The sequence below is a fragment of the Carcharhinus amblyrhynchos genome, chromosome 5, assembly GCF_965287045.1.
Source record: "Carcharhinus amblyrhynchos chromosome 5, sCarAmb.v2.hapA, whole genome shotgun sequence".
NCBI lineage: Eukaryota > Metazoa > Chordata > Chondrichthyes > Carcharhiniformes > Carcharhinidae > Carcharhinus > Carcharhinus amblyrhynchos.
The window spans coordinates 21150505-21176778 of record NC_137328.1 but is presented as its reverse complement, the minus strand read 5'-3'; the positions used below and the strand labels follow the sequence as shown (position 1 = coordinate 21176778).

At 39.4% G+C, this 26274-nt stretch overlaps 1 protein-coding gene across 12 annotated transcripts in view; it reads left to right on the top strand.

The window, feature by feature from the left end:
- mpdz (multiple PDZ domain crumbs cell polarity complex component) overlaps positions 1-26274 on the top strand; it is a 266727-nt gene that overhangs the window by 96899 nt on the left and 143554 nt on the right. For all 12 annotated transcript variants that reach the window (XM_080188518.1, XM_080188525.1, XM_080188521.1 and 9 more), the window contains exons 15-21: positions 4798-4968; positions 7911-7988; positions 11460-11651; positions 11833-12042; positions 14993-15118; positions 19500-19661; positions 23908-24034. In XM_080188518.1, the coding sequence (XP_080044644.1) occupies positions 4798-4968; positions 7911-7988; positions 11460-11651; positions 11833-12042; positions 14993-15118; positions 19500-19661; positions 23908-24034 (1066 nt within the window). The remainder of the gene's footprint in view (positions 1-4797; positions 4969-7910; positions 7989-11459; positions 11652-11832; positions 12043-14992; positions 15119-19499; positions 19662-23907; positions 24035-26274) is intronic.

Sequence of the window (26274 nt, the reverse complement as noted above, 5' to 3'; positions counted from 1 at the left end):
TGAACACAGTCCCCTTGCCTAATTTATTGATATAGATTGTGAATGGGGTCCCGATCAGTAATCCTTATGGTACTCCACTGGTTACAACCAGCTTGACCTGTTTATTCCTATTTTCTGTTTTTGGTCTGTTAACCATTCCCCAGTCCCTTGAGGCCTAATCTTGTGTAACAATCCTTGAGTGGCAGCTTATTGAATGTCTTTTGAAAATTTAAATATACTGCACCCACTGTTTTCCCCCACATTACCCTTCTAGTTAAATGTTCAAAAAAAATTGTTTTGTTAAATGCCGTTTTCCTTTCGTAAAACTGGTGACTCTGCCCGATCATTTTGTAATTTTGCAAGTTGTCTGTTACTATAGCCTTAAAAGTAGTTTCAAACATTATTCCTACTATTGATGTCAGGTTAACTGATCTCTGGTTCCCAGTTTTCTTTTTCTCTTTTTAGAGAGTATATTTAAATTAGCTACTTTGCAATTCATAACGAATGTTCTATAATGTAAGGAATTCTAGAAAATCAAAATAATTGCACCTACTGTATCTATAGCCATTTCTTATATCCTACGATATTCAGGATCAGTTCCAAATTTGTCAGTTTTTAGTCATATTAATTCCTCTAGTATCTTTCTTAACTAATAATTGCTATAACTTCCTCACATTAGATCCTTGGTTCTCCATAATTTCCAGTATGTTCTCTGTGTCTTTACTGTGAAAACAGACATTCAGTATTTATTTAATATCTCTCTCATTTCCTTATTCTGCACTCCAATTTCACCTGTTTCTCGTTACCCCGGTGGTTCCTTGACATATTGTCCTAGAAAATTGTTTCAAATGCATTCTATTAACTTTCCTTCCATGCTACTTCTGCCAATTTGATTTGTCCAGTCTATATGAAGAGTGGAGTTCCTCACAACTATTGTACTATCTTTGTTACGTGTAGCCTAATTTCCTTATCAGCAAGGCTACCTCAACTTTTTCCAGTATGTCAGTTAGATCCTAACTTATATCCACATCTCAATAAAGACTGCTAGTTTCAACCCATTTATCTGTATTTGTGCTATTTACACTCAAGTATAGCACCTTTGATTTTAACTTTCCATTATTTTCCTATGATATAAACTCAGTAGCTAATGCCCTAATGATGGTATTAGTCCCTGTTGGATTTTGGGGAGGTATCACAAAGGTGTGTTGGCAAATCCCATTAGGAAGTTCCCAGGTAAGGGTTTGTTCTATGACAGTCCAGAAATGCTAATTTCCCCTGGACAATTGCAAAGTGCTGGGAACCATCTGACAGAGATTTAAATTACATACTTTGGATGCTCCTGCCAGAGTAACTAAGAATTAATCTGAATGAGTTAGCAGAAACCACTTAACCACTTTGAACTTCATAACTATTTTAAGTACCCATAGCAAGCTCTGAAAAGGATGTTCCACACACCCTGACTAATTGCCCTGCAGGGCATTCCCAACACCTCCCCCCCCCAACACCACTCTCCCCACAATGGGATTTCCCCATCTCCTCCAGCTGCAAAGAACTCCCTCTCCCCTTCAAAGTTGTGGGCTAGACTCTTTCCCCTCTCCCATCTGAACCCTTCTTAACTGACCTATCCCACCCCACATTCGACACAATCCCCCTCTCCCTACAATGACTTGGAAGAAGGGGCTGAAGGGTGGGTTAGTAAATTTGCTGATGACACCAAGATTGGTGGAGTAGTGGATGAGGTGGAGGGCTCTTGCAGGCTGCAAAGAGACATTGATAGGATGCAGAGCTGGGCCGAAAAGTGGCAGATGGAGTTTAACGCTGATAAGTGTGAGGTGATTCATTTTGGTAGGACAAACTTGAATGCAGATTACAGGGTCAACGGCAGAGTTCTGAGGAATGTGGAGGAACAGAGAGATCTTGGGGTTCATATCCACAGATCTTGAGGTTGCCACTCAAGTGGATAGAGCCGTGAAGAAGGCTTATAGTGTGTTAGCGTTTATTAACATGGGATTTGAATTTAAGAGCCGTGGGTTATGCTGCAACTATACCGGACGTTGGTGAGACCACATTTGGAGTATTGTGTTCAGTTCTGTTCACCTCACTATAAGAAGGATGTGGAAGCATTGGAGAGAGTGCGGAGGAGATTTACCCGGATGCTGCCTGGTTTGGAGGGTAGGTCTTATGAGGACGGTTGAGGGAGCTGGGGCTTTTCTCTTTGGAGCGGAGGAGGATGAGAGGTGACTTAATAGAGGTTTATAAGATGATGAAAGGGATCGATAGGGTGGATATGCAGAGACTATTTCCTCGGGTGGATGTAGCTGTTACTAGGGAGCATAACTATAAGGTTCATGGTGGGAGATATAGGAGGGAAGTCGGAGATAGATTCTTTACTCAGAGAGTGGTTGGGGTCTGGAATAGACTGCCTACTGTGATAGTGGAGTCGGACACTTTAGGAACTTTCAAGCGGTTATTGGATAGGCACATGGAGCACTCCAGAATTATAGGGAGGGGATAGCTTGATCTTGAGATTGGACATAGCTCGGCACAACATTGAGGGCTGAAGGGCCTGTACTGTGCTGTAATGTTCTATGTTTCTAATACATTCCCCACAATATACCCCCCTCTTATCCAACCAAATCCCATCCACATACCTTCTCCCTGACTTGTCATTTTCACTGGACACTTTAACTTGCTTTCTGGCAGCCAATGTAGTTAAAAAATGAGGACACTGCCTCCCTGAGCTCACTGGAGTTATGTTGTGCTAGGCCTTTGGAGTCTCTCTTGCTGCAAGCTCCAAGTAGCTCCAGCTATTGGAGATTTCAACTTCCAGAGCAAGTCAATATACTTTAAACTCTTGTAATTTCAGCAGGCCATTATTTTGCACTGCTGGGTGGAAGTTATGGCCCAATCTGTTTGATTTTGACCAAATTATGACTTTGCTATACACTTCACTTTTCTTATTAGGTTTATTTATATTTTCTAACCTGAACCCTCCTTTCTCCCTCAATAGTTGAAACTCTTATCACCACTCTAGTTACTCTATACGCCACAAGACTGTTCGAAGAAACAGATCCATCTTTCCAAATGATTAGTGACTATGTACCCTGAGTGGAACTTTCTGCACCCCTTTTCCAGCCATATGTTTAATTCTCTAATCTGCCTACAACTTCACCAATTTGTGTGTGGTTCAGGTAGTAATTCAAATTGATTGAGATACTGATTTTTAATTTGTACCCTAGTTATTCTATTTCTGTAGGGTTTTTTCAGAGGCTAAGTATTGAGCTGAACTCTAGCTAGTACGAAGACTTGCAATAACAGTATCCTGGTAAAAGACATTCTTTATTGATACATACATTGGGAGATGAGCATTGGGCATTCCAGCATTCCTCTGAAGTTACATCACATTGGCAATGTAATACAATTTCCAAAAGTCATTTTACACACCCACTGGCTCATCTAGGCAGAAATGAACAATCATCATTGCTGCAAGTCAGTCATGATTAATAAATGTCATATACCTTGGCCAATTATATTTATTCTCTGACAGCACGGAACAGTAGTTACAAATGACTTGTGACTATCTTTTCCCATGGCTACCTGTTGCTTGCTCCCAACCCTCTTGTCTGGTTTAAAGCTTTATCTGTCCCTTAAACTGTCTGGGATTATTAGCTTTGTCCTTGGCTAATGAATATTCTTATTCATGATGATGGTCTAGAGCCTATGCCGGTAAGAGCTTGCGAGTGTATTGTTATAAAGAATGTGGTTCACTTTACTTGACCATTTCCCATAATGCCTTTGAACTCTGCGCCATTAGTCAAGATGTATGCTTTCTCAATAATACACTTTCAGAAATATGTGTTTGAATTTTCTAACAGATTATATGTGTTTCTGTGCAAGCAGTGCCTCTCTAAAATATATGTATAAGGCAGTCTGTGATTCTTACCCTAAGTTAACCCATTGTCTTTATTATTGTTTTAGTCCTAAGGCATTTTAAATCCCTCTAACAGTTTCCCTCACCGAGTCTCATTCCTTTTTCTATCTTTGCTATTGATTCCTATGTTGGTCATGACAACTGAATAACCATGAGGGGATGTCCTTGACAGGCACTGAGCAGTTTTTGGATTTCCCAGTCACAGTTGCAGATAACAGTACTTATACCCCTGAGGTATAATGTTAGATAGTATTTTGGGTAGGGAGGATCCTTTATCCAGTTATGCTGTTCCTTCTCATGTGCAGTTTCCTCAAGTTTGGCATTTCAATGATAATGTGAACCCTTGTATGTGGTGATGAGCAAGGAAAGTGTTGCTTAGCACTATCAAATAGAAACAAGCAGTACAAATCTCTTGACTTTGATTTCCAAATCATGTTGAGATTTAATTTTAAATGAAATTTAAATCTTAATTTAACAATCAAATTTACATTTAAAGCTGTAAACATATATTGTAGAAACTTAAGAGTAGGAGGAATTTTATCAAAGGCATTAGCATTTCTCTAATATCAAATTTACGGTAAGTCTCACAAGTACTTTTAAGAATGTATGGACCCTAGGTGTTGAGACACTTCTGCAATCCAGTTTTAGCCACAGCCATGTAAACTTCATTAGTTAGATTATTGGCATCAGTGGTGATGAGAATTAAGAGGGAATAGATTTCTATCTCATTTGAGAGGTCACTCAGTATTCTAAATCAACCCTGAAACAGGATGAATAGTTTGGGTGTCACGTTATTCAGGAAATGTGCACAAGGTACTGTTAAAATCTGAAAGTAAAAGATGCTGTTTTTAATTATGTCTGATTGAAGAATTCGTATTTTTCTTTAGGTGAATGGAATACCTCTCCTAGGTCAGAATCACCAAGAAGTTGTCAGTATTCTCAAAGACTTGCCTATCAGCGTCACTATGACATGTTGCCGCTCAAACCTGAAGGCCAAGAAGGAAACTGATGTAGATAACATGATATGCATAGAAAAGCCCATTCAGTCAACAGAGGAGGTATTGCAGTTAGAATATCTAATACAGTATGTTTATTGTATTGTTGTTAAGGTGCCTTTGTAAACTCTTCCAGAAAATAACTATTTATTTTACACTTGTTTTGGTTTTATGGATATCATCGTGGATCACTCAGAATTAAATTTGTATGAATTGTGATTTCAAAGCATGTAATGAGCTGTAAAAGTAAAGGTCATGTAGGTTTATATGAATAATATGAATGCAAAAATGCACTGGAGCATTTACTGCTAACTGTTTCTAATAATTTCAAGCTGTGTTATTGTTCCATGTTTCTGCCTCTGGTGTAAGGATCAGAATTAAAAATATCATACAGTAATATTAAGTGTAATAATGTAGTTAATGCATGTTGAAAAACTATGGATCAAATTACCTATTCTGGCATTGCAGTATTAGGACTGTGAACTTTGTGTTCACATGTTTTGGAAAAGACTTCAGTTTGTGTGACCCTCTGGGAATAGGCTTTTTTATTTATATTTTAGACTGGGTGTAATACTGAGAGCTCACTTTATGTAGAATGCATTTCCTGCATCACGACAACTCAGAGCTGACATTGACTTCAAAGCGGAGAGAAGTTTTGTCACAAATTGAGAGTGTCAGAAGCACTTGTGACAAAACAGTATAGTATAAATAAGAGACATATACTGAGCTGTCAAGCTTATCATTCATGAAATAGGTAAAAGAAGATTTTTCTCCATTTGGATAAAATTATGAAGTGTTTTGTAAAATGGTACCAAAAGAAGTATCTGGTGTGCAGAAATGTAAAATAGGAAATATAATAAAGTGAGACCAGCTTTATTTTCTGTAGAGAGGCCAGATGGCTACTCAATATGGGTTTCCATCGCCATGCCTGGACACAGAGCACCTTCTTGCTGTACCATAGATTTATATCTATGTCCATGTAGCTTAACAATTGCCATAAGATCTTTAAGTATTGTCACATTTTCATCTTTAAAATTATGTTTAAAATGCCTGTTTCCAGCTAGGTCCTATGTATGATATATGTTCATTTACTATCACATGTGTTGGGCTTTGTAATGGACTGTTTGGTTTTAGTAGTGTCCAACAGCCTTGTGAACATACAGGCTCTTGAGCTGCAATCTCCATGAACTTGTGTTGTTGAGCTTCAACATAATAGAGTATTAGATAGGGAGGACTTTAAGGTAAAGTTCTGAAGTCATATTGCTACTTTCAAGTTTGAAAATCACTGAAGATGGTGCAGCTAGGGCATGGCTCAATAATGCATGCATGTATCTTGTATCTCTCAAGGTAAGACTGGATCCTGTTCTTTCAGATGTTTACCAATTTAATGCAAATTGAGCTAGGAAATGGGCAGGATCAGTTAATCACTGGAGAACTTGATGTGGCATGAGCAATTCAAGAGCCTTTTAAAACTCAACACAAGGATGGGCCACCTCCATTCAAGGTTGATTCCATTGATGCTTAGCAAACGACTTTCTCATTTACTACTGCTATTGGGAAAGCACCAGAGGGACCAAAAGGATTTAAGAAGACAAGCACCCAAACACTCACCAAGTCATGCATTAGTAATGACGCATATGTTATGCCTAAAAAAAAGAAATTGATTGCACTTGAGGATTGTTCAGGCACCAGACTGAGTAAACAACTGTTAGGGTCAATTATAAGTTTTCCAAACTTTAAGTAGGAAGGTAAGGGATAACATCTGGTTTATTCTTACATTCTGCCATTAGTTATGATTGGGTCTTTCTGTCCACCCTAACTAACGGAATGCCACTCTGTATGGTAAATATGTGTATGTTGCAACAAACTATTATCTTCAGACCATGTTAGGTCAATGCATTACAAATCAGAACACAAGCAATCTAACCTTCAATTCTTTTAGTAACATTCACACCATATTAATGAAGTGTGCAATATCACACCAGCATACAGTTCTGGTGGAAGATTATATTGAGGATAACTGAATCAAAAGGAGTTTTCCACCCAACCTGTCAATTGGAAATTGGAATTAAGACCTGGGTAAGAATTCTCTGAGCTGGCCTGTGCTGGGATTTTCCAGTTTCACTGCAATGAACAGAGATTTAGCTGTGCACCAAAATCTCTGTTCTCGCTGGCAGCGTGAATGGAAGGAGAAATCTGACCTGGGGTATTTCTCAGTTGTACCAAAATGAGAGCTGGGTCATTACTAAATTGGATCAGAAGGGAAAGAGTGAAAGGAACAAAGGTGCTGGGGCAGTGGAAGAGGAAGAAAAAGAAGAGGGTGTTTGAGGATAGCTTTATGGGGAACAAAGAGGGAGGGTGATGAGGAGATTATGGTGCCTAGATAACAGTTAAAATCTTTTTTTAAAAAAGGTTTTGCTGTGGATAAATAAGGCACTTCTCAATCACATCTAAATATTTCTTACCCTGATGCTTAATAATTCCCGTGGTACTCAATTGACCTTTTAACTGTCTAAGTTAATCATGCATTCTACGGAGCTAAATATTTACTACTGTGATGAGTTGTTTTCCCATAAACATACTGAAAGTTATCTCCATCATTGTTGCACTTTATTCCAATACAGTCAATTAGTCAAGAAGTCAAAAACTAAACTTCATAAATGTCTCAAAAGCAAATAATGTGGATGCTGGAAATCTAAAATTTAAATTTGAAAATGTTGAAAAGAAACTCAGCAGTTCAGCTGGTTTTAATTTCATACTCCCTCGTACTCTATTACAGCTAATTTTAGATGTCTACAAATGTAGATCCCACTTGCATAATTGCAAGAGGATATATCACCTAAAAATCTTGGGTGTTCTGTTTACTTTAACTTGCAGTGAGCCATATGTTCAAAAACACTGATAAAATTGCAGCGTTTTTTTCCATTTAGTAGGTTGCATGTTGTGCATAATTTACTGATGAAAAATAATAATTCAAATTTATCATGTTATAATCATTCTCCTAGCCATTGGAATTTCTTCCTTCATCAGTACCTTGGATTAATGATCAAGAGGAATCTATTGTTACACAAGGTGTTTTACAGGTATCAAGTTTTCTTCAAGTTTGATTCAAGTTACTTTTGAGGACATTTTGGTCAGAATGTTTGTTTTTTTTTCTATCAATACCTCTGAAAAACTCAGTATGATCACTCATAAGTGACAAAGCAGCCCGGTATCTGAATTACTCTTTGCTCGCTGAAGTAGAAGTAATGCGACATGATGTTCTTTCGAGGAAGCTTGCCTTCGATGCCATTGTATGATTCACATTGCAGCATGCCCAGTTCAGGCTGCAACTGACCATTATTATACCTGCACAGAAAGTGCCATTCAGCCACAATACCTCAGCCCAGAGCAACTCTCCATGTAGACTTGTCAGCTTCAGTCCTATTTGGTTGCCCTTTCTCTGTATCTTTAAAAACCTGCTCTATTCAGTTTTCTTTAAAGTTAACCCTGCCTCAGTAGTTGATTATGCTAAAACATTCTGTGCTTTGAAAAATATCTATTAAATTAATACTTCTAACTTTTGTTTTTGTTTTTCTATTAATAATTTGCTCACTTAATGAATTATCATCTAGTGAAAACAATAGTCCTGAAATATGGGGTTGCACTTTTGGGGAGGAAGAGTGTAAGAACTGAGGGCTAGGAAATTTGGAAGCATGGATTTCCTGAATATCCTGTAGTTTTTAATGACGAGCTGCATTTTAAATCTGTTCCCCCAGGGTTTCCCACCCTTCAGTTGAGGGAGTGCTGAAGAGAGAGAGAGTGGGTGGCGGAGCAATTGGGATTGGGGCCTGGTCAAGGAGGACAGTATACAAATGGTGGTTGTTCAGCTGGAGGAAACATTCTTGCTGCTCTTGGCCCACAAACAGTGTTGTAAAGGTGCTTATCATGATAGATCCATCGCTTCTTGCCTCCTTATTCTTTCCAATTTTTGAAGCCCTAAAAACACAGCCAGCATGAGTTTAAAAATAGAAATATTCTTAACAAGAATGCAGACAGCTTCCATAAAAGATTTCAATCACCCAGCCTCAGGGAGGAGGTTAATCACCAATTCCTAATCCTCCCTTTGTTCAAATGCAAAGTGGATAGGTTCAAGGTGTATTGGATTTTTTTTTATTTTTAGCACTTCCTACACAATCCATTTTTGGGGGTTAAAATTAACCCCAATATTTCACTATTCACTCTTCCAAAATTTTTTGTGATTTTGAAAATTTCTCGCTTAAACTTTTATCATTCTTCATATATCATCCTTGTGATACTAACTGTACCCTTGTTGTTCTAGAATCTGTCCGATAAGAGAGTGATGAGTACACAATACTCCAACCATGAGCTAACTGTTAGATTGTACAAATTTAACATGACTTCCTTTTGTACATTAGATTCTCCATTTACTCTCCAAAAGATTTTTAATATGCACTCCCATTTTTGAAGATCAATGGAAAAATCTTTATAAATGAGTTATGGGAGGGTGGGGATTAAGTTGGGAGTGTCAGAATTTTTGTTAGGAAACCCAAAAGTTCGGACTTTGCTTTCATAGGTTCCCAGATTTTTGCAGGGAAGTCAGTCTGATTGATAGGTTTAGATCCAGTCAGGTGGAGAGCCTCACAATAGAGTCATAAGCCATAGGTAAATGGCCTGCTGCTACTAGTGGGATGTTCAGGAGGGTGGGATCAGATTTCTGATTCTATGATAGTTGGGGGCCCTGATTTCTGACTCTTGGGAATGGGATATCCTATCCTCAAACAGGATGGTGGAGTTTGGTGGGGGCTGGGGAAAAACTTCTTCTCAAAGCTCTCCTCACCTTCCATCAAGTGACAGACCTGGATAGCCAGGACGCATACTAAATCAAGTGGCTGTTAGTTCATTGAAATAGGGAGTCAGTTTGCTGCATGCCTTGGGATTTAGTTGGAGCTCTTTGAACTATCAGCATGCCATCTGACCACAATCCACCCCTTTTTGAGGGTTAAGATTCAACCAAGTAAGTGACATTTAATCCACTCAAACCCATTACTTGGAGTGAAAATTGAACTTAATGGGAATTTTCCCGTCCCGCCCGCCACCGGAATCATAGTGGGTGAGGTCGGACCATGCAAAGGTCCTTTAACCTTGAGCAGGATCTTCTGGCTTTGGAGTGAGGTGGCCCTAAAATTCCGTCCCGTGTGTCTGTGCACCTAGATTTTCTGTTATGCATCTCTACATTAAACATTTATATTGCTCATTTTTCTGCATGGAATTCTGTCTGCATATTTGTTCACACTGCTATGGTCTGCATTCTCCCCAACCTCACTTGTATTCACCTCACAATTTGCCACCCTAGTTTGACATTAGCTGCAAACTTCAAGACCATCTCTTTAGTTCTATATCCACATTGATAATAAAAATGGGGAATGAGAAGGAGCAGTATAAATCCCTATGAGCGAGCATGACTGAGAAATCCTATTCTTTCTTCTTTAATCAAACTGTTATTCCTGTGGCTTAATTCCCTTTAGCTTTAAATAATCTAATTTTCCTATCTGGTATGTAATTGAACACTATCACAAAATCCATATGTACAATGCACTCTATCTGTATATTTTGGGCTGCATGTTGACTTGGAGGTGTGGAGGCTACTTTAAGGTCAGGAAACCCAAAAGGACAAACTTCCCTTAAGTCCTGCTGCATTTAATGTTTCCAAGCTGCAGCCAGCCAGATTGAGAGTCCAGCTCCCTGTTGGGTAAGGAGACCTTTGCACAAAATTGATAAACACTTAATAAGATATATGTTAATTAAGAGCACTCATTATGTATTGATCTCAAGCTGGTGCTCTAAGTTTGGAAAGTTTGTATTAAAGAAGTTTGGACATTTCAGATAATTGGGCAGAGATGCGAAGATTAGAATAGTTGATTGCAAAAATGTATCTGACCAGGCTTTGGATATGGGGAGTCTATTGCTATAGCAGGTAAACTGATCCAGCTGGTATGTTGAGCAGCATCTTCCTACTGGATCCAAGGATCCTCACTTCCTTTTAGCTTCTAGTTTTCCTGAGGCCTAGGAAATGTGGTAGGCATTGGGCAAATTTAAATGCTTGTCCCTTCTCTCCATGCCCACATTGAACTGAGTGGGCAACTTGGGCTGAGATTCAGATGTTTAACAGTTTTACAAACCATTGATCCAAATATGCTTGTTTGTAGGAGTTAATGTCTCCCACCATTACCCCACCTTATCCCCCATTTGCACTCCCTTCAGAAAACTTAATTAAATTAGTCAAGTCCGATCTGCTATATACAAATCCTTACTGATTACTCTTATTTGACCCATACCTTACTATGTGTTTTACTCATTGTGTTCCATGATGGAAAAGATACAAGTCAAATGGTTTTCAGATAGGGGTTTGTCACGGTTTGGAATTCCATTTATCATGAGTCCAATGGACCAAATGGTCTTTCTTGCTTTGGACTTTGTTGTTTCATGTTGCTACAATTGGAAATAAATGTATACTTTTAATGAAAACTTTTTTTAAAATGTGATTTTTCCAGAGGCACATCAATCAAAATGAGATTATTGCAACACCTGACATGGATGATAATGCTGTTGTGGTTGAGGTAGAAAGAAGACATACTGGTGTGGAGGCACAAGGTTCTCATCTGGCGATGTGGGAATCTGAAATTCAAAACATAGAATTAGAGAAAGGTAGCTCAGGCCTTGGGTTCAGCATTCTGGATTATCAGGTATTTCATTCTAGTTTGTCTCTTAACAGGTTGAATAGCAAAACCGTCATTCTCTTAAATTATTTGTTTAAGCATATGTTTCTTCCTAGAGGAAACATAACATTTACTGTTCTTCCAATTTAGATCGACTGTAGTTCATTTCAGTTTTAAATTAACATAATCTTTACATTTGGAACCACAGGATCCAGTTGACCCAATACGAACAGTTATTGTGATTCGTTCATTAGTGCCCAGTGGTGTGGCAGAACAAGATGGTCGGCTTCTTCCAGGAGACCGACTCATGTTTGTCAACAGCACCAACTTGGAGAATGCTACTCTTGAGGAAGCTGTTCAGGCACTGAAAGGTGCATCAGGAGGCAGAGTTAGAATTGGGGTAGCCAAGCCTTTGCCGGTAAGTCTTTCTTCAGTGTTATCTGGTGGGCTGATCCAGAAATCTTGGCATTTAATATGTGTGGTATTAACGAAAACTATTTGGGTTGACTGAGATAGAAACTTGTATGTTTTTCTCCCACTTCTGGTGTGCAGAATGGGCAAAGTGCATACTAATTTCTGCATGCGGGCTCTTTTTCCTATTCTGCACCTAATTTATTGGTGTTTATTATCTTTAGGCCTACTGAATGGTTGGCTAAATATGCAAGGTGTGTCTCTGTTTCAGGGTACTTTGTAAAATGTGTAAAAATGTAAGTGGAAAAAATGTGCAATCTCTGACTAGTTTTTCCAGTTCTAGAGTAGTTTTGAATGAGGCTGCTAGTGGCTGCTGAAGAAATCGCATGGAACTTTTTTTTAAACTTCTGCAATGTGTAAAGGGGCAAAACAGTAGGACTGTGGCTCGTTGCTTCCCTCTACTCAGTCCCCTTGCATTTTACTCCTCGTAGTAGAGCTTGTAAGTGCAGGCAGCTGTACACAGTGTGAATATTCAGTGGCCATACTGTTACAATAAAGTGAGAAAGGATAGGATGACTCCCCTCTTTAGCCATTCCTAATTTGATTGTAGCAGGCTTTTGTTCAGAGAAAAGATATGCTTGTCAATTCAGTGTTTAACTGTTTACATCTGGTAACTAAATGGCACTTAAAGGTTTTGTTGAGTTTTTGAAAAGAAACGAAAATAGTATTTATTCTACTTGACCAGTCTAAGATGATAAGAAAATACTTCAACCTTCTCATTCACACTCGAGTCACGCACATGCAAATTGGTTACAAAGTGGAAGGTAGCTTCAATGATATTTTAAAGTCTAATAAAGGTTAAAGTTAGGTGGATCTAGTAGGTTGATGACTTGGATGGATTTAGGCTGAACTCATTAGTCTTTCAGGATTCGACGTCAGGGTAGTTTAAAGATATTGGCAGTTGATTTATAATTTCTTCCAGAGATAGCAACAAAAATCTCTGTGGCCCCCAGCATAATTAAGGACCCCCATGCATCCTGGACATATTCTATTCCACCTTCTTCCATTGGGAAAGAGATACAAAAGTCTGAGGTCACATACCAACTGACTCAAGAACAGCTCCTTCCCTGATGCCATCAGACTTTTGAATGGACCTACCTTGCACTAAGTTGATTTTTCACTACACCCTAGCTATGATTGTAATACCACATTCTACACTTTCCTTCTCTATGAACAGTATGCGTTATCTGTATAGCATGCGAGAAACAATACTTTTCACCATACACTAATACATATGACAACAAATCAAATCATATGGGTAGTTAGGCAATAGAAAGGATTGAAGCTTGCAGAATGTATGGAGAGAGGGCAAGAGCGCAGTCCTGCCTGTTCTAAGCTGTTGATTTCCAGACTGGCTTGTTTCTACCTGGTTCTTGGAGTAGTAAGGTTTGTTATCTACGGTTAGTTTTGATCACATAACCACTTGATCAATACTTTCATTGTCCACCTCAAAGATGCACAGTTAGGAATCTTTGCTACACAAGGAGAATGCATGGTGGCATTCACACTTACTTACAATGAATTGGTTTCTTTGCAGCTCTCTTTGTTAGGTATTGCTCTTGGAAATGGTCTAGGAATCCATGGATTTTGAGTTTTGGTTAACACACAGTTAATAGGTCTGAATTGCACCAGTGGTTTTGTCCACAGGATATCCATTTAAGGGAGGTTACCCCAGCACAATCATTTAATTAAGAACTTTCTAGATATTTAAGGTAATTCTGATGTACGGAAATTACAAAAGTCAATTGACACTCTTCTTACAATGTAGGTTATTAACAATAAATATATAAAGAAACTATCAAGGAGTGATAGTTAAATTCATTCTTGTTGGAGATGGTTAGTGCCTGGCACTTGGATTGCCACTCATCAGCTCAATCCTGGCTATTGTATCGGTCTTGCTGCATTTGGACTTGGGCTGCTTTAGTATCTGTGGACTTGCAAATGGTGCTGAACATTGTGCAATCAGTGAACATCCCCACTTCTGACCTCCCATTCAACTAAAGTAATCATTTCAAATCAGCTTAAGGTATATGTCAATCAAGTGTAAATCTAGTACAATGTGCCATTTCGCTTCATAATCAGTACTATGTTCTCTGATATTGTTGTGCCATTTAATGTGATGCTATTTTGGTAATTGCAGCACTCAATTGCCCACTGCGCGGATATTGCTGATTCCACATTTACCATTGGGACTTTACCATAAGGGTCTTATTCTAGCTTTGTGGAATTTCAAAAGCTGGGTAGTTCACCTCTGCTATGATTATGAAACCTGAAATAATCATTTAGTGTACCTTGTATTCTGATAGACTGCCTTGTAAAAACTCATTTCTGGGCAAATTCGAATGACTTCTTTGAATATAGCATTTTTAATTAAACATTTTGAAGTAGTGGACAAAAAGTCTCAATTTTAAGATTACTGGTTCTTTTTTTAACTTAAATTGTGTACTTGAAGCAGTTGGGCTGAAGTATGACTGAGCAATTTAGCTGTGCATCAGGTGTCTGAATAAACATTGGAGAGTGGACATATTTTGCACTTCAGTTATATAGCTCATTGTGCTCATTCAGATATGGATATGTTCCTGACATTATCTTAAGAATTTTATTTTTAGTATGTAGCCTGTCTTTAAGCCCTAAAGTGCATTGAGCTTTGCAAGTCAATACTGCAACAATCTTTGGATGCATCGCCATAGTTATCTTGCTGCCTGTACAATTGTTGCCTGTTTCTCAATAACTTTGTGAAGGCTAGTTGCAATACAAATCCGGCATTCTTATGAAATTGGATTAAAAGTTGCCCCTTTCAGACTAGCGTGGAGTCTTCCAAACAACTAGTGTTTCACGTTTGTCTATTTTGTATGTAAGCTTCTTGTAGTATATTTAAAACTTCATTCTCTCAACAGTTTCCTTCAGAGGAGGGGGATGTGCCTACCAATGAGGAATCTTTTCCCTGCTTGGTTCAACCTTGTGATGGTGAGGAAGAGGAGATAGCAGCCGATGCTGCTGTCTTTCATGCAGAGTTAGCGCTGGTTAGTTATCCTTTTGTTCTGAGCTGTGCATCTGTGAGCATTTTCATCTATTCTTTTCTGTTTAAGTTTAATGGTATCATGAGTCAGTGTTATATTGTATGTGACACTGTGAAGTATGAGTTAGGCTTCAACTGATTATCTTCACATAGGGTGACAATTATCAAAGATTTTGAATCACAGGTTAGCTCCTCAAGGATAGGAAGAGAACTAAGCAATAATAGCAAATACCAGCAACAGTAGTTGGGGGATAACTGGTTGAGAGTCTCAAGTATAAATAATCAGAGCTGGGAGTCACAAGCATAATGGTTAAATTTATGGATGATACAAAGCTAATGAAGGTGGCGTACTCCAAAACACAACAGGATAGGGTACAGGAGGGTTTGAGTATACTTGGGACTCAACAGATAGGTGGCATCTGAAGTAAAAAGAGGATGGTAAGAATGGATAGATTGAATTATTAGGAGCAGTTACGCAAACCGGAGCTTTTTTTAGTAGAAAAATGGGGTTGAGTGGAGATTTAATTGCTAGTTTTAGGATTAGAAAGAACTAGATACTGCAAACCATGACAAGCACTTTCTTCCTGTCAAAAACAGTAGAAACAAGGGACATGGACTTGAAGGAGGAAATTCGAAATTAATCTGTAGAAATATTTAAAAAGGGAGTGATTAATCTAGCAACATGAGCCCCAGAGAGATGGTGGAAGCTGATATTGATTCATTCACTAAAAATTAGCTACCTTTATTTCCAGAAAATATTATTTTGCAATACAGTAAATGAGTAATTTTGGATGTAACCCTGTAACAGGCTTTTAAGGAATTAATTACTTTGGACCAATAGTACCCAGCACAATGCGGGGACTTGCCTCATGTCTTGGTCCATTGTTATGGAGTTATGGAGTCATTACGACATAGAAGGAGACCTATTGATTTCATGCTGGTTCTAGGTAGAGCGAGCCAATCAATTTTATACTACCCACCTATCACATGGCTAACTTTACTCATCCAATTTCCTTTTGAAATCATTCACTGTCTCCACTTCCACCAGTTTTTTTATACAACAAGTTACATACCATTTTCGTTGTTGCATTAAGAAATTCATCCTTGCATCCTACCTATATCTCTTGCTCAAAACTTTAAATGTGCCCCCAAGTCCTTGTCTTAGCAGCTAATGAGAACAACATTTATTTATCTGCCTTATCTGAACTTTTCACAATCTTGTACACTTCTTTCAGAAGGCCCCTAACCACCTTTGCTTTGGCTTTTCCAACATTGTCTCACAGCTAAAGGTTCTCATCCCCAGAACTGTTCTGGTAAATCTCCTCAATACTCAGGGACAATTGTTCTAAAATATGGTGATCGGATCTGGACCTAATACTCAGGATGTAGCCGAAACCAGACTTCTATAAATATTCAGAGCAATTTCCTTGCTTTTGGATTCAGTTTGTCTAGTAACAAAGCTCAAATTCCCATATGCTTTACTAACCCTTCGTCTCAGTGTCTCTATTTATCTGCCTTTGTCTCATATGCCAGGCTCCCTTACCGACGACAATTTGTTGATCTCATCCTTAAACATTTCAGTTCACCCTGTTTCTATAGTCCTTTAGGAGAGTTCCACTTTGGCTATGCTCTGTGAATATGTGATTCCTGACTTCACTCCCGACCAGTTGAGCAAGAGTGCATTCTTGTTCTAGAATCCACTCCCAGAATTAGCAAATCTGGCTGAAAAATAAGGTTGTGCACATTTTGGAGCCTGCGTGGGACACAGGCATTCACCATTATGCTGAATATAGAGACGAGTCAAATGTTGCCTAGGTGATGGGGAATCATGAGATGAATGGCTGGGCGGTGGGAATGGAGAAGTGAGCTTGTGAATTAGAGAGGTGATTTGTGGTCTGATCTGTTGGGGTTCAGCGGCATTCTATGGAAGTAATTATTTAACGTGGGGTTGGGGGTAACAATCTTGCTCCACTTGATTCCACATTTAACTAAGTGTAGGACCTTTCATGCCATTTAGTGCCATGTTGTGCTGTGCAAGTTTAGTATATAGCAGGTGAAGTGCTGGGGCATTCAAAAAATGAAAATGGGTCCTATAAAAGTATATAGGATCCAAATTTGAATAAATTATTCTGCCTTTTATCTGTTACCTGTTGTGCACTTGCTGTCTGTGATCTGTTTATTGGATTAAGCAGGTGGCACACTTCCAGCAGGAAATAAAATGCAGTGCTGTTTCTCTTTGTTATGAAGAGATGGAAACTGTTTAGCACTGAGGCCAAATTTCAAGGCCTCTGTGGTAGCTTGCCCTTTTGGACATCGGAAGGGTCATGTTACCCGGTTGCCCAGTGGGGAACAAGCGCAAGTATCTCGGTGCAGAGTGCGGGCTGTTGCAGCCAGAGTAGATCCTAGAGCTGAAGTGTTAACAGTATGGAAGTACTCAGTATATTTATCTGCTTGTAAATAAACTGTTATAGTTCTTTATATATGAATTGGTGGTCACCAATCCTTCCAATTACTGCATCCTCCATATTTACTCTATTGAATTATTTTTATCATTACAAATACCTCATTAAAATCACCCCTCAAACATTTAAATTTAAGAGAATGCAACCAGTTTAATGCAACTTGGCTTTGTAATTTAACCCTTTAAGTCCCAGCAGTCTAGTAAACTTGCACTGTATTCTTTCCAAAGCTAATAAGGAATAGATACAAAGAAATTATGTCCCATGGTGCAGGGATCTAGAACAAGGGAGTACAATTGAGCAGCATGGTGGCATAGTGGTTAGCACTGCTGCCTCACAGCACCAGGGACCCGGGTCCAATCTGGCCGTAGGTGACTGTGTAGAGTTTGTACTTTCTCCCTGTGTCAGCATGAATTTCCTCTAGTGCTCCAGTTTCCTCTCACGCTCCAAAGATGTTCAGGTTAGGTGGATTAGCTAAAATTGCCTCTTAGTGTCATAGGGGTTAGCAGAATAAATACATGAGGTTGTAGGGATAGTGTCTAGGTAGGACTGTTGTTGTGCAGGCTCGATGGGCCAATTGGCAGCATCCTACATGTCGGGATTCTATTCTATCTTTATCATTAGAGCTAGCTCATCCAGGAGTAATATCAGGGAGCACTTTTTCACACACAAGCTGTGAATATGTGAAGTTCTCCCTCAAAGGTTGTGGATGTTGTGCCATTTGAAATGTCAAAGATTGAGGCCATAGAAACCCTACAATGCAGAAGGAGGCCATTCAGTCCATCAAGTCCACACTGACGACAAACTCACCCAGGTCTTATCCCCATAACTCTGCATATTAAACCCGCTAATCCCTCTAATTTACACACCCTGGGACACTAAGGCGCAATTTATCATGGCCAGTCCATTTAACCTGTACATTCTTGGATTGTGGGAGAAAACTGGAGCACCCGGTGGAAACCCACGCAGACACAGGGAGGACTGCAAACTCCACACAGCAGTGACCCAAACCAGGATTGAACCCTGGAATTGAGGCAGCAGTGCTAACCACTGTGCCATCGTGCCATAGATTTTGATTAGGCAAAGGCAACATGGGATATGGATCAAAAGTAAATGAATGGAGTTCAGCTGCTGAACAGCTATGATCGAGCGATTGGACAGCCGGCTGTTGTCTTTAAGTTTCCTTTGTTTCACTAAAAAAAGAATGTCTAGTTTGATGGTTTATTTCTTAAGCTGATAATTTCTAATTTATTAACTACTTTAACTCTGAAGGTAACAAGTTTGTGTTTGTTGACTGTGTTGTTCATCAGTGTTCCCTATGAGCTGCGCAGCTATGCAACAATCCAGAATGTCAATCCATATACAATTAACTTTCTTTAAGATATGTATGTGTGTACAGCTGCACAGCAATCTTAAGAGGACCATGCAGTTCAACGTAAAATCCTGTGCATAACAACGAGAAATTAGAGGGAACATTGTTATCTATCATCTAATTTTTTGAGATCGTGTGATCGAAAATGTAATTTTGCAAATATAGAACAGTATCATTTTCGAAGGGTGGCAATTTGCAACTTTTCCCTCATTTTGCACAAGGAAAGGAAACCAGTGAAGACCACATGCTTACTCTCTTAGCCACTTTGATTCACATGTATGCAATTTTTAACGTTGTTACAATTATGTTTTTTCTAATACATACATTATCAGTCAAGCAATGCTGAGTCTGATCAGAATATGCGCCAAGGTCAGGTCAACATATGCGTTAAGCATTTTTTATGGTCTGTACTGTTGCTTTGCAGCTCTGTGGTAGCCATAACTAGATTTGGTAGCTCGTTTTGATAATGTGAAACAAATAATATTCAGGAATCACCTTTTCCTCCTAGATTCATGCAAAGATAATTAATCTCTATGTATTGATTTTTTTTTTAGGTAGAAGCAACTGAAGCAAGCTTTGCCAATGAACAGACATTTGAAAGGGACTTATCTTTTGAGGAAGAAGGCGTGCACCAGGCTTCCACTGTGGCCATGCATGGCAGTACTTGTAGTGAAGACCTGGATGTTAGCCTTTCAATTCCATCATTGATTTACAAGGTAGTGAACTTGCAGTGCTCTAAATTAAATTATAATTGTAAATTGTCAGTGGGTTGTCATTTTTAATTTAGAAATGGCATAGTTATCTTCCTCAAAGTATTGTTCATTTCACTGTCTAGAATAAACTCTTTTATTTCAAAGTGAGTTGTTTGGGAAGGGAGTTTGAGAGGAGGATTATACTAACTGATGAGCCTGGCATTAATTATGGGATGTAGGAAGATACACAGAAGATTATAGGTAGGAAGAGCACTCAGGAGAGAATAAGAACATTGAAAAAAAGAAACAGCGGAAGAGCATGCAGCCCATTGAACCTACTCCATCATTCATTATGTCTATGTCTCACCTTGGGTTTAAACTCCATGATCCCACCCACTCCCCATATCTCCCGATTCCCAGAGACACTGGAAATCCAGCTATCTTAGCCTTAAATATATTCAATAATGGTACATCCACACTCCCCTGGGTACACAATTCTAAAGATTCAGAATCCTTTGAGTATAGAAATCTATTGTTCCAGCTTCTGCAGTTAAGGGAAACAGTGAGTATCGACCCTGTCAAGCAGTTTCATTATCTTGAATGTTTCAATTAAGTGCTAGTTAGGTGCATTGACCTGAACAGGTGCCAGACTGTGGCGACTAGGGGAATTTCACAGTAAATTCATTGCAGTGCTAATGTAAGCCTTACTTGCGACTAATAAATAAACTTTTACTTTGATTAGATCACTTGTCATCCTTTTAATTTCAAAAATTTAGACCTAGTTTATTCAAGTTCTCATTGTCAAACAGTCCTATCATCCCAGGGACTAACCTAGACAACCTTTGCCATACTGCCTCCTATGCAAGCATACCCTTCCTTCAAAGTCACCATAGTCCCAGATAACTGTTGGCTGCTCAAATGAGAGAGCTGACTGGATGTGATTTTATCTTGAGGATCACCACACCTCAAGTGAGGGACAAAGTTGAAAAGGTGGGCCTTCTGCTGGTACGGGAATTGAACTCTGGTGTTGGCGTCACTGTATCACGAACCAGCCATCCAGCCAACTGAGCTAACTGATTCACCTGCTGTGTTGAGATCAGGAGCTGAGTGGCTCAGATGGAATCCAAACTAAGCACCAGTGACCAGTTAATTGCTGTGTCATTGCTCCTTGATAGTACTGTTGGCGATGATTGAGAGTAGACTGTTAGGAGGGTAATTGACTTGACTGTATTTGTCCTGCTTTTTGTGAACAGAAGATACTTTGGAAATTTTGCAGATTGTCTTATATATAGTAATGATGTAGGTGTACTGAAACAACTTAGCTAGGAACGTGGCTCAGTCTGGAACACAAGTCTTCAGTACTGCTGATGATGCGTTGTCAGCACCCATAGTCTTTGCTGTATATAGTATCCTCACCCACTTCTTAATATGTGGAATGGATTGAATTAGCTGATAACTGGATTTTTTGATGCTGGGGACTTCAGGGGGCCAAGATGGATTATCCACTGAGCATTTCTGTTTGCAGATGGTTGCAAATGTTTGAACCTTGACTTTTGCATTGGTTCCTGACCTTCCCCCATTGTTGAGAATGGGGATATTTGTTTAGCCTCTTCCATCCACTTGTTGTTTAATTGTCCACCATCATTCATGACTGGATGCTTAGATCTGACCCATTAGTTGTGAGATCACTTAGCTCTGTCTGTTGCCTGCTGCTTCCATTGTTTGGCATGCAAGTAGTCTTGTGTTGTAGCTTACAGGTTGCACCACAATTTTGGGGATGCCTGGTGCTGCTCCTGACAAGCTGTCTTGCTTTCTTCATTTGTATCAGGGTTGAACATTTGGTTTGATGGTAATGATATAAGGAGCCATGAGGTTACAGATTGTGATTGAATGTAATTCTTCAAATGCTAATGACCCCTTAGATGTCTGGTTTTCAGTTGCTAAATCTGTTCTGGATTTATTCCATTTAACAAGCGTTAATGCCACACAACATGATGCAGGTTATCCTCTGTGTAAAGAAGGGACTTTGTCTCCATAAGAACTTTGCAGTGGTCATTCCTATCAATGCTGTGCTGGGCAGATAAAATGCCCAACAGGGAGATTGATGAGGACAAAGTGCAGTCGGTTTTTCTCTTTTGTTGATTCCTGTAATTATCTTACTAAGGCCAGTCTTCTGTCACCAATCACTCTTTATTTACAGTGAGATTTGAATGCTGTTCCACGTTACAAAGTGCAGATCAGTCTCAAGTCTTGTTCACCTGAGTGGAGCCGACTGGATTTAAATCCCCCACTGCTAGTTCCCTATTGGGTGAGCCTTCACTTGCCGTATAGGGGAGCTTGTATTCAAGGAGGCCCACGGGGATATTGATTGACAATCCCCCATGACCATGTTCCTCATCACCTGCTGCAGGCCCAATCTGTCACATATGTTCTTCAGAGCTCAGCCAGCCTGGTTAGTAGTTATACTACCACACCATTCTTCTAATATATGCTGAAGGCCTCAGGGTACACAATGTACCCATGCTACCTTCATTAAATTGGTGTTCAACATGGAGGCGTATTAATTCATCAGTTTAGGGAAGGTGGTAAGTGATGATTAGCAGGAAGTTTCCTTGCCCACATTTGATCTGATTGCCATGAGACTTCATTGAGTCCACAGTCCATGTTGAGGACTCCCACGAGAACTCCCTGTATATCACTGTGCCAGCCTTTCTTGTCCTTCGGTAGGATAGGGCATATGCTGATGGTGATGTCTAGAACATTGTTAAGTATGATTCCTGGAGTTTAATTCTGTCAGGCTGTTATTTGACTATCTGTGCAATAGTTGTCCTGCTCTTGGCACAAATCTCCAGATTTTAGAAAGGACGACTGGGTTGGGAGGGGTGCATGCCATCATCATTTCTGATGCTGAGGTCAATGTTAAGTAATCCGTCTAGTTTTATTCCTTTACAATTTTTCTGTAGTTGTTTGATATAACTGAGTGGCTTACTGGTCCAGTTCAAAGTTACAATCAGATTGCTATGGGCCTGGAGTCCCGTGTTGTCCAAACCAAGTAAGGACAGCAGATTTCCTGGACACTTATGATAATTGATGATAGTTTCATCAATGCCAGAGTTGTTAATCAATTGCATTTAATATTCACCAGCTTTTGTGGTGGAATTTGAACCCACGAAGTATTAGCCTGGACTTGTGGATTACTAATGCAGTGACACCTTCTCCCGGTAGAGTATAAAATCAGAGAGATTATGCTGGAGCTATATTCAACATTACTTCAGTCACATCTGAAGTACTGTGTGCAGTTCTAGAAACTGAAGTACTGTGTGCAGTTCTAGAAACTGAAGTACTGTGTGCAGTTCTAGAAACTGAAGTACTGTGTGCAGTTCTAGAAACTGAAGTACTGTGTGCAGTTCTAGAAACTGAAGTACTGTGTGCAGTTCTAGAAACTGAAGTACTGTGTGCAGTTCTAGAAACTGAAGTACTGTGTGCAGTTCTAGAAACTGAAGTACTGTGTGCAGTTCTAGAAACTGAAGTACTGTGTGCAGTTCTAGAAACTGAAGTACTGCGTGCAGTTCTAGAAACCACATTAAAGGAAAGATGCGAATGCAATCTAAAGGGGTGCAGAGAAGATTTACAAGATGGTACCTGGACTGAAGACTTTTATGAGGAAGGATTGGATGCACTAAGGTTGCTTTCTTTGGAACAGAGGAGGCCAAAGGTAGATATAATAACATACAGATCTAGGTACATTGGAGAGGCCCTATTTCCTTTGGTTAAGGGTCTTTAACCATAGGGCACAAATGTAAGGTAGGAGTTAGCGGGTTTAGAGGGTACATGGGAAGTTTTTTCACCTAGAGAATGGTAGTGACTGGGAACTTGCTGAGTGAAAGTGTGGTAGAGCCGGAAATGCTGATAAAATTTAAAAAGTACTTAGTTAAGGACTTTAAGTGCCCTAATATGCAAGCTATGAGCCAGAATCTGGAGTAGCTAGACAGTTCCTTGTAGGCTAGAGTCGACATTTTTTTTTCTCCTCCTATGCTTTAAATTTCTGTGATTCGGTGGAAATAATACATCTAAATATATTCACATCGGCAAAGAAAATAGTGGTTCTCTAGCTCCTTGCAGGAATGCAAAATATTGTCACGTTTTGAGTGGGAGGAGAGTGAAACTAATTTTTGGAGTGCTTTGTCTTTCACCCTCCAGCACAAAGCTTTTAAACTATTATGGAAGGGCATGCTTTACAATGTTTTTAAAAATATTTTACTCTTTTAAGGAGGCACAAGAAAGTTCATTGGCTGATGACAGCCTATCTTCCACTGATGAGAGTGACTGGAAACAGATCTCCTTAGCCAGAGGATTTGAGAAAACAATTTCCATCGCAAAAGGCAATGCTAGCCTTGGTATGTGTTCAATATAGTTATGTTAAACTGCAGCTGAAAATAATTTTTCTCATTATTACATTTTTAAGTCTTTCTGTTTATGTTGCATAGCCTTGCTATCGTAATATTTTTCCAGCGAATAATGCTGCAGACATTTTCAGTGAACTCATGGATTTTAGCAGTTTTTCAGCATTTTCTCATTGCAGATTCGGGAGTAGCAAAATCTCATCGGTGAAGTGACAGAAGGTCCAGTGTGGCAAGATGTGGACCACATTTATATGAGAAATATTAGCCCACAGCCTGGACCTTCAGCCCTCACTGTGTACAACTCGTGGTTTACTAACATGTGTTTTTGCTCTTGAATCGTTTATCCATGGTCTTTTATTGCTTGCACTCCTACTTTTAAAGTGATTATGCAAAATTGCAGGCTTACATCATTTATTTTTAAAAAGATATTTTGAGGAAGAGTATTTTTATAAAATATATCCTTTATAGAAGTTTTGAAAAAATATTTCATGAGCTGTAGGTGCTGCTAGCAAAGCCAGCATTATTTGCCTGAGTGTGATTGGCCTTGAGAAGGTGGTGGCATGCAGTTTCCTGCTTTCTTGAACTGTGCAGGAACCCCACAATAATGATCGACAGGGAGTTCTCAGATTTTGATAATTCAGATAATTTAATGAATGTACCCATTAGATCAACATAAAACAAAAAATTATTGGAGCTTGTAACAAAGGCAATGTAATAGTTGTAATGAACTACAATCTTCATAGAGACTGAACCAATAAATTTGGCAAAGGTGGTCTTGAAGCTGAGTTTATAGAATGCTTTTGTAACAGTTTCCTGGAGCCATATGTTGTGGAACTAATTAGCAATTAAGCAACTTTAACTCTTAATTGTGCAATGAGATAGGGTTAATTAATAATGTTCTAGTAAAATATCCACTAGGAAAGAGTGATCATAATACATAAGAATTAGAAACAGGAGTTAACCATCAAGTTTGTTTTGTCATTCGGTATGACCACAGATCATCTTTGGTTTCAACTCCGTTTTACTGCCTGCTGCCTCCTTTAATTCCCTGGGAGACCAAAAATCTGTCTTTGCCAGCCTTCAATATATTCTACAATCCTCTGAGGAAGAGAATTCAAAGATTCACCGTTCTTTGAGTGAAGAAATGTTCCTTCATCTCAATCCTAAGTGATCTGCCCCTTATTCGAAGACTGCATCCTTTTTCTAGATTTCCAATCAGTGGAAACAATCATTCAGTGGCTACCCTATCAAGCTCTTTCAGACTTTTGAAGGTTTCAGTGAGATCACCTCTCATTTTTTTTTAACTCCCACGCAATATGCCATTGATCTTTCATTGTAGAAGGGGGCCATTTGGCCCACTGACTCTGCACTGACTCTTGAAAGAGCATCTTATCCAGGCTCACCCCCTCTTCCTATCCCCATAAACCACACATTTGCCATGGTTAATCCACCTAACCTAAATCTCTTTGGATACTAAGGGGTAATTTTGCATAGCCAATCTGCCATGGGAGGAAACAGGAGGACCCGGAGGAATTCTCTCTCTCTCTCTCTCTCTCTCTCTCGCACGCACGCACGCACGCACGCACGCACGCACACACACACACACATACATACACGCAGAGCAAGAATATGCAAACTCCACACAATGACCGAGGGCTGGAATTGAACCAGTAGCACTAACTGCTATGCCACTGTGCTGCCTTTTTAGCCCTATTTGTTCAGCATTTCATCATAGGACAACCCCTTCATTCCAGGGGCCAACTTAGTGAAGATTTTGTGCACTGGCTTAAATGCAAATACATCCTGTTTCTAAATTGCACACAGTACTCCAGATCTGTCTCTTACCGAACTAAAAATTAAAAGAAAGCTTTCTGTTTACAGATAGCTAGTAAGGAGAAGAAATCAGGGTGTTTAAATTAGTCCCCCTCCTGTCCATAACTCCACTCCTCTTGCAATAAAAGTCAATATGCCAACTGCCTTCATAATTGCGTGCTGCACCTGCATGCTTGCTTTCTGTATTCTTCGTACATAGAAACATAGAAGATAGGAGCACGAGGAGGACATTTGGCCCTTCGAGCCTGCTCCACCGTTCATTGCGACCATGGCTAATTATCCAACTCAATAGCCTAATCCTGCTTTTCCCCCATGATCTTTGATCCCATTCGCTCTAAGTGCTAAATCCAGCTGTCTCTTGAGTACATTCAATGTTTTGGCATCAAGTACTTCCTTAGGTA